The sequence below is a fragment of the Dendronephthya gigantea genome, unplaced genomic scaffold, assembly GCF_004324835.1.
Source record: "Dendronephthya gigantea isolate DGI-Jeju-01 unplaced genomic scaffold, DenGig_1.0 000556F, whole genome shotgun sequence".
Taxonomy (NCBI): domain Eukaryota; kingdom Metazoa; phylum Cnidaria; class Anthozoa; order Malacalcyonacea; family Nephtheidae; genus Dendronephthya; species Dendronephthya gigantea.
Window position 1 is genome coordinate 20,411 of NW_021163566.1, and position 9,722 is coordinate 30,132.

General features: G+C 34.3%; 1 protein-coding gene across 1 annotated transcript; it reads right to left on the reverse strand.

Moving 5' to 3' along the window:
* Nucleotides 1-368: 368 nt before the first annotated feature.
* Nucleotides 369-8,465, reverse strand: LOC114543801 (fibrillin-1-like). Its single transcript, XM_028562649.1, has 15 exons — nt 8,456-8,465; nt 8,204-8,320; nt 7,758-7,793; nt 7,009-7,035; nt 6,467-6,502; nt 5,627-5,653; nt 4,957-4,992; nt 4,742-4,771; nt 4,320-4,346; nt 3,647-3,685; nt 3,215-3,360; nt 1,412-1,613; nt 1,101-1,223; nt 812-928; nt 369-397 (listed from the first exon to the last, which is right to left on the reverse strand). Exons 1-15 carry the CDS (start codon nt 8,463-8,465, stop codon nt 369-371), a joined length of 1,002 nt encoding a protein of 333 aa, XP_028418450.1.
* Nucleotides 8,466-9,722: the final 1,257 nt, after the last annotated feature.

A 9,722-nucleotide genomic window follows, 5' to 3' on the forward strand; every position in this document is an offset into this window, starting at 1 on the left:
TATTAATTATTATCCCTTTCCTCATCGCTGCCAGTATATACTGCAATCGGTAAATTATACTGCAAGCGTTTGAAATCATTTCAAACAAAATAGTGTTGCCTTTTTTAGATCAAATTTTATTGATCAGTTCATATCTTAGATATTAATTTTGCTCGACTTGATGTATAAGAGGGCGTCGTATCTGTTATTAAAAAATATTTTATTTTTCCACATCCTTAAAGATTGTAATTACCGTTTAATTTTTGTCATATGTTAATTTGCCAAACAATGGAAACGACTTAACAGCATATTATACAAAGAACACCATCTACAAAAGCTAAAAGTCCCTTAGTTCAATTTTAAGAAAAAGATTGAAGATTTTACCTGGATTAGTGATTAGAAGGTCTTGTCGCGTTGCCTATAAAGAAAATAAAATAACTGAAATTTTCTAAAATTGGTAACAGTTTCTGACCTTCTCTTCCTTTCACGAACCACGGATTGTCTTTTAATTTGCGCCATAAATGTGACTGGAAATCAGTCGGCTGATATTCAAATAACATGCAAAATATGTATTCGCACTCGATAGATAGTATTACTGAAATTGCCTTCATCAAAGGTTGCAGAATACAGAAATGAAAAGTTGCTGATACAAATATAACATTGCTTTAGTTCACGATATGTGTTTTGATCAATGTTTTTTTAAACAGAGATTTTTACCAGTGGGGTGGGGTCGGGGAAAACATGAGGATAAGGCCCCTCATGATCTATATGTTAAAAGAGGCCCAATATGACTAGATCTGATTGTAGCAAATTAGGTATGAAGCCATTTTACATGCTATTCCATCTCCACTAAAGCCAAAGTTGCAAGAACAGTCGAACGACCCATTGGTATTGCGACATGATGCTTGAGAATGACAGTTATCAATTCCAAGTTCACATTCATTGATATCTAAGATATTACAATATAAAATACATAAACTCCCATATTTTTAACGGTTAAATCTATGTTTTTTTAACCAAAAGAGGAAATTAAATTGCAAGGGAATTATGAATTATCCTCGTCAATTTTTTTGCAAAATATTACCAAATACCATGCAAATAATTAGTATAAAGATGTAAACCTGTGCAGGTTACGCCATCTCCGGTATAACCGTTTTCACAAATGCAGTAAAACGATTCATTCGTATTGACACATGACGCTCCAATAGCGCAGTTGTGTGTTCCAAAGTAACATTCATTTACATCTAAAATATAATATTTACATAGACATGCATTTTTAGAATACTTCAATTTTACTACCAGGCAGTTACTCTGACTCAGAGTGTCAGTCTGTTTTGTTCTTAACCCTAATTTTCTTACGAGCAGAAAATAGAACAAACTTTTATAAGTTTTAATATTTTCTTGCCGATATATTTTGAAACTTATTTCTTACCTAATGGTGTTGAATAGTTCAGAACAAATCCCGGTGCTGACACGCTATAATCCGAGTGAAACACGATGAAGAGTTTGAGTCCAGATGATACCAGGCTTCTTGGTAATTGGTTTCCACAGAATCTGCCCAGTTTCGTCGTATTTGCTGAATCTCCATCATAAACTTCCAAATAGTCAAATCCACAACTGTAACTACCTTCCAGCTAAAACGTCATGCATTTTTTGTAAATTATTTGTCAATTTTGCACATACGAATTAAATTGATTTTAAACTGTTTAAAGGTTTAAACTATACTATTCTACGAATTTCTAAGTTCAGTCAATGAAAGATTGCTAATATTCAATTGATAGTGCAATCGTCTGCTGATTAGCTCAAAGTGTACGGATATTTTTGAATGTTCTCGTTGTTGTCTGTTGAGGTATTTGTCGCGCCAGCTTGTTATCTTTTCTACACAATGAAATTTGCCATGAAAAGGCTTGTTTTTTTTCGAAATTCAATAAATAAGACAATTTTCAAGTCGGCTTTCGCAAGTTATCTAGGATATACTGACATTGACCTCTGCCTGAACATTCCGGATACCCTGCGCTCCCTCATCCAATAATTATATTGGAATCGTCACTTCCGGTGAAATGGAGCTAAGTGTTTGGTTGAGAAGAATTTACTTCCATATAAAATTCAGCTATTTATATCATAATATTTCCGCTCATGCAGTTGTCCAATAAAAAGATAATTTTGTTTTCCACTTTAAACTTATAAGCCTTTTAAGCTAAACGACTTAAACGACCATAGAACAACTTAACCCAGACAGTTTAGGCCGAGTTTACGTAACCCAAATAATTTAATGTTTTGTTTTTGTTTTTATCACTGCGTGCCAGGCTAATAATACGAATTCATGCATTTCTTGTTTGTTTCAAGTGCAAATATATGCCTTATGCCATATAATAAATATTTTATTAACCTCGTTTGCTCGATCTTTATCGCGAGAAATATCGGTCTTCGATATTTTTGAACAAACCTTGGTCTTTGAGCTCGTTCCGTTCAAAAAGCCCTCGGTCCGATATTTCTCGGTAAAGATTTCACCTCGGTTAATAAGAAGTAAATATTTAGGAAGAGTAAAAAATTTTTAATCTTGAACTGTTCTAGGAATAGGATATTAAAAAATATTTTTCCTTTTCGAGAAAAGGAAATAGTTTTTATAAAAAAATCTGGACATTTAAAGTACTAAAATTATCAGCCCAGTAGATCAACTACTTCTTGATGCCAAACCTATAAGCGAGGCATAATTTTTTTCTTTGATATATTTATGTTCACTGACTGTAAAAACAATCAATTTGAAAAGAAATGAATAAGCTATTTAGAAAACGATTACGTGAGTATGCTCCCCCCCCCCGCCTATAAAGCTCGCAACGCTTCTGTTCTTTGTATTAGTTAAACCGTTTGATTTTCAATTGAACTGCGAGCGAATTAACATATCTTTCTCGACAAAACTTGAACGTTAATCGCACTGATACAGCAAGATGGGGGAAATATCGCAAAAACGTTAGTGGATGAAGATCAATATTTAGGAAAAGAATATTGATATAAACATATTTGCATGATGTTACTATGCAAACGTACAAGAATATTGATAAAGTTTACGACTGAGCGGGAAAAGAGAAACGATACACTAGCTGACGCGTAAGCAGTGTTTCGGGATAAAAATGATAAAACGATGAAGTTATTCGAACAAAAACATGTTATGTCGCTAAGGTTTTTTCGCCCAAACAGGGCCGGAGGAGCAATAAATTAGGTAAAAGTAGCCTACCAAGAATGAAGTAAACTGTAGTAAAATTTTTCTTCCATTGGTGCTGGAAATGGTCCAACTGCAATCCAAGTAGTGAGGGTATGAAAGGGGATAAAGAGGGCTTGTGAGTTTTCCAGGAGGATACAGTTGACTTTCGCCGCATAATTCTGGAAATATTATTCACACAAACTTATTGAAGGATAGAGCAAAGTGGAATTTATCGCCGATTATTTATTATTAGAATAGTAAATAGGAACATGTTCAAACTTGAATTAGCCTAGACCTATATAGGGGCAAAAGAGCATTAATTGAGGTAGGGAGCACATATTCATATCTTCATGTTCGGCAATATTAGTTTCTCATTCCTCAATGCAAAAAATAATGAAAACGCAATGACAAAGCCCTGTTTTCGAATATGCATCGTTAATAATAATTACTAATAGGTACTGTTACCTGGCGCTGATGTCGTAAAATTTCGTGGAATGTTTTTCGCTGTGAAGAAATAAATTAGTATAATTATTCTCCCGCATCAACTTATTTTGTTTTAGTTTGTATACTATTTAATTATGACTGCAATTGGAAACTATGGATTCCTTGTGAGTCTTGTAACAGTCATGCTAAGGGTTAATTTTTGTCTTAACTTCAACGAAATAAAAAAGATATCAAATTCAAGCGAAGAACTGCTGAGAAAAATGTGTCAACTATGGACGATTAAATCTTTATTAGCCAACACCTACGGCGGATTGCATGCATGTACGAAGGCTGGATATTCCTTTACATAGCAGGGGCCACGAAAGATCGTTAGGTTCGCGGAGGGGGGGGAAATTATTCATATTTTCGGGTTAGCAATATTAGTTTCCTACGAAATTGTTTTTTTTATCGTCAGCTGAAATGAATATATAAATATTTGGCCTCCAGTTTCCAATCTTCCGTGGCCCCTGCATCTACTAGACAATTATTGATTGTGCGCAAAAATGTTTAAAAAAGAAATAAAACATTAGGTATTAACCAACAAGTATAATTTAGATCGTTTGAAAAACCCGCTTTTCGGTGGAGAGCGCTATATCCGTCGAATAAACGCGGCTGGGCAGTGAAACATCAAAATTCACTACCAATTATTCATTACCTGGATTAGTAGTGGGTGGAATGGTGCCTGTAAAGAGAAAACGAAGTTCTTCCATTTTTATTTTATGTAATTTATGCAGCGGCGTAGGAGAGGTGAATATGCAAATATTCAGTTCTACCCGACGGGGCTGTATTTTAAGCTGTTGGACTTTCAAGTGTAATCCGTCCGGCTGAATTAAATAATGAACACTCACCCCCAAATTTCGTTCTAGTTACGCCACTGAATTTATGTCGAAATATTTTACTTATTCTTAGCTCCTTGAAATGCCAGTAATGGTAATATAGATTACGGCAACTCTAGACGCACGTGTATTCTTGGAATCGGTATATACTGCCAGCGTTTGAAATCAGTTCAGACTAAATAGGTGTCGCCTTTTTGGATAAATTTTATCGATCAGTTCATATCTTGGATATTAATTTTACCTCGACTTGATGTATAAGAAGGCGTCGTATCTGTGAATAAAAAATATATTTTTGCACTCTCAAAGATTATAATGACCGTATAATTTTTGTCAGCTGTTAATTCGCCAAACAAGTGAAACGACGGCACAGCATAATACATGCAAAGAAGACAATTTATAAAAGCTAAAATTTTACTAGCTCTGTTCAATTTTCAAGAAAAAGATTGATGATTTTACCTGGACTAGATGTATTAGAAGGTCTTGTTGCGTTAGCTATAAAAAAAACAAATAAACTTAATTTTTTACAAATTGGTAACATTTTTCTGACCTTCTCTCTCCATGCGAACCACGGATTGTCTTTTGATTTGCGCCATAAATCTAAATGGCAGCAAATAAATTTTGAAGCGGGATAAAAAAGAGAGAATATAGCGGTTTGTATCAGAAATTTTTCTGCGTCCAGTTTGGAACAAATTCTTTCGCTTTCCCAGGATGCTTTTTGTTGCTCTGACAATTTTTTGACCGATATGTTGACAATCTCTCAGCGTGATATCTTTTTAACTATTTCGGACCTTCGGACAAGATTCCTCTGGTGTCGTTAGTGTCGGGGGGGGGGCATTTATTCATATATTCATGTTTGGCAATATTAGTTCCTTATGAAATTGATTGTTTTTACGCTATATAAATATTTGCCCTGATGTTAACGATCTTCCGTGACCTCTGTCTTCTAGATAATTATTAACTTTTTCAAGCAGCACAAAAATGTTTAAAACATTAATAAAAGTTTAGATATTAATCAACAAAAATAATTTATAGATCGATCGAAAAACTTGCTATTCAGTGGATAGCGCCATTTTCGAATAACCGCGACTGGGCAGTGAAACAACATTGAGTACCAATTATTTATTACCTGGATTAGTAGTGGGTGCAATGGTGCCTGTAAAGAGAAAACGAAATTCCTCTTTATTTTATTTTATGTAATTTATGCAGCGTTGTAGTGGAGGTGAATATTCATATACTCAGTTCTACCCGACGGAGCTGTATTTTAAGCTATTGCACTTGCAAGTGTAATCCGTCCGGCAGCATTAAATATATGAATACTCACCCCCCCAAATTTCAATCTAGTTACGCCACTGAATTAATGTCGAAATATTTTTCTTATTTTTAGCTCCTTGATATGCCAGTAATAGTAATATAGATATCATTACACGTTAACGAATGTCTAAATTAACCCAGCGCACTATGACAGCTAAGTTGTCCCCTACACAAATAAATTACTTCATTTCAATTATGTCGCTCATATACGACCCGCTGCTGACGTCGACCAGGTCATTGAAATATCAAATTACGCGACTCAAATACACAATTGACTTATAGCGCATCTTCATCTGGTTGAAGACTATTGGGTTTATTATCCCTTGCTTATCGCTGCAAGGTAAATAAATTGACGGTGACTCGAGGCGTGTGGCCTTTTTTGGATTAAATTTTATCGATCAGTTCATATCTTAGATATTAATTTTACTTGGACTTGATGTATAAGAAGGCGTCGTATCTGTTAATAAAAAATATATTTTTTATATTTTTTTTACATTCTCAAAGATTATAATCACTGTTTAAATTCTGTCAGCTGTTAATTAGCCAAAGAAGTGAAACAACTTAACAGCTTAGTATACAAAGAAGACCATTTTTAAACGCCAAAAATTCGCAGTTCCCTCAGCTTAAATTTCAAGAAAAAGATTGATGATTTTACCTGGATTAGATGTATTAGAAGATCTTGTCGCGTTGCCTATAAAGAAAATAAATGTATGTAAAATGTAAATGTTTGCCATAAATGTAACTGGCTGCAAATAAATTTTGAAACGGGATAAAAAACGGCAAACAAGGGCCGACAAGATTATGTTAAAGAAGCGAAGAGCTGTCAAACTTATTTTTTGTATCAACTATACCTAATTAATAATGTTAGTTTGTACAATCTTTTCCACAACGAATATTCTTCTAAAAACTGTTTTACACATCTGCAGTCGTATCGTAGCGAGATGTGGCGTATTTCCTTGTTTAAATATCGTAGCAAAACGTGGTGAATCTTTAATCTTTATATCTCATCGATTCATTCTACGCGCGATTCGTTGCAATGCGAAACGGACCTAAAGCCTTATTGAATGCATAATTTGTTTCTGACAATCATGCTAAGGGTTAATTTGAATCGATTTGATCGATTGAAAAACCTGCTATTCGTCGGATAACCGCATCTGGGCAGTGAAATATCAACATTGAGTACCAATTATTTATTACCTGGATTAGTAGTGGGTGGAATGGTGCCTGTTAAGAGAAAAGGAAATTCATCCATGTATTTTTTATGTAATTTATGCGGCGGCGTAGGGGAGGTGAATATTTATATATTCAGTTCTATACCCGACGGAAGCTCACCCCACAAATTTCGTTCTAGTTACGCCATGAATTTATGTCGAAATTTTTCTTATGCTTAGCTCCTTGAAAGGCCAGTAATAATGATAAAGATTACATGTAACGAATAACTCAATTAACCTATGGATATATTTCATTTCAATATGTTCTCAACGACCGCTGCTGACGTCGACCAGGTCATTGCATGAAATGTCAAATTACGTAACTCAAATACACAAGTGCCTTATAGCATCTTGGTCGGGTTGAAGACCATTAAGTTTATTATCCCTTTGCTCATCGCTGCCAGTATATACTGCAACCGGTACAATTATATTGCAAGCGTTTGAAATCAGTTCAAACAAAATAGGTTGCCTTTTTTGGATCAAATTTTATCGATCAGTTCATATCTTAGATATTAATTTTACCTGGACTTGATGTATAAGAGGGCGTCGTATCTGTTATTAAAAATATTTTATTTTTCCACATCCTTAAAGATTGTAATTACCGTTTAATTTTTGTCATATGTTAATTTGCCAAACAATGGAAACGACTTAACAGCATAATATACAAATAACACCATCTACAAAAGCTAAAAGTTCGCTTAGTTCAATTTTTAAGAAAAAGATTGATGATTTTACCTGGATTAGATGTATTAGAAGGTCTTGTCGCGTTGCCTATAAAGAAAATAAAATAACTGAAATTTTCTAAAATTTGTAAGAGTTTTCTGACCTCTCCTTTCACGAACCACGGATTGTCTTTTAATTTGCGCCATAAATGTGACTGGAAATCAGTCGCCTGATATTCAAATAACATGCAAAATATGTATTCGCACTCGATAGATGATATTACTGAAATTGCCTTCATCAAAGGTTCACAGAATACAGAAATGGAAAGTTACTGAATACAAATAAAATTGCTTTAGTTCAAGACATGTTTTTGATCAATGTTTTTTAAACAGAGGATTTTTACCAGTGGGGTGGGGTCGGGGAAAACATGGGGATAAGGCCCCTCATGATCTATATGTTAAAAGAGGCCCAATATGACTAGATCTGATTGTAGCAAATTAGGTATGAAGCCATTTTACATGCTATTCCATCTCCACTAAAGCCAAAGTTGCAAGAACAGTCGAACGACCCATTGGTATTGCGACATGATGCTTGAGAATGACAGTTATCAATTCCAAGTTCACATTCATTGATATCTAAGATATTACAATATAAAATACATAAACTCCCATATTTTTAACGGTTAAATCTATGTTTTTTAACCAAAAAGAGGAAATTAAATTGCAAGGGAATTATGAATTATCCTCGTCAATTTTTTTGCAAAATATTACCAAATACCATGCAAATAATTAGTATAAGATGTAACCTGTGCAAGGTTACGCCATCTCCGGTATAACCGTTTTCACAAATGCAGTAAAACGATTCATTCGTATTGACACATGACGCTCCAATAGCGCAGTTGTGTGTTCCAAAGTAACATTCATTTACATCTAAAATATAATATTTACATAGACATGCATTTTTAGAATACTTCAATTTTACTACCAGGCAGTTACTTGACTCAGAGTGTCAGTCTGTTTTGTTCTTAACCCTAATTTTCTTACGAGCAGAAAACAGAACAAACTTTTATAAGTTTTAATATTTTCTTCCCGATATATTTGAAACTTATTTCTTACCTAATGGTGTTGAATAGTTCAGAACAAATCCCGGTGCTGACACGCTATAATCCGAGTGACACGATGAAGAGTTTGAGTCCAGATGATACCAGGCTTCTTGGTAATTGGTTTCCACAGAATCTGCCCAGTTTCGTCGTATTTGCTGAATCTCCATCATAAACTTCCAAATAGTCAAATCCACACTGTAACTACCTTCCAGCTAAAACGTCATGCATTTTTGTAAATTATTTGTCAATTTTGCACATACGAATTAAATTGATTTTAAACTGTTTAAAGGTTTAAACTATACTATTCTACGAATTTCTAAGTTCAGTCAATGAAAGATTGCTAATATTCAATTGATAGTGCATCGTCTGCTGATTAGCTCAAAGTGTACGGATATTTTGAATGTTCTCGTTGTTGTCTGTTGAGGGTTTTGTCGCGCCAGCTTGTTATCTTTCTACACAATGAAATTTGCCATGAAAAGGCTTGTTTTTTTGAAATTCAATAAATAATAAGACAATTTTCAAGTCGGCTTTCGCAAGTTATCTAGGATATACTGACATTGACCTCTGCCTGAACATTCCGGATACCCTGCGCTCATCCAATAATTATATTGGAATCGTCACTTCCGGTGAAATGGAGCTAAGTGTTTGGTTGAGAAGAATTTACTTCCATATAAAATTCAGCTATTTATATCATAATATTTGCGCTCATGCAGTTGTCCATAAAAAGATAATTTTGTTTTCCATTTAACTTATAGCCTTTTAAGCTAAACGACTTAAACGACCATAGAACAACTTAACCCAGACAGTTTAGGCCGAGTTTACGTAACCCAAATAATTTAATGTTTTGTTTTTGTTTTTATCACTGCGTACCAGGCTAATAATACGAATTCATGCATTTCTTGTTTCTTTCAAGTGCAAATATATGCCTTATGCCA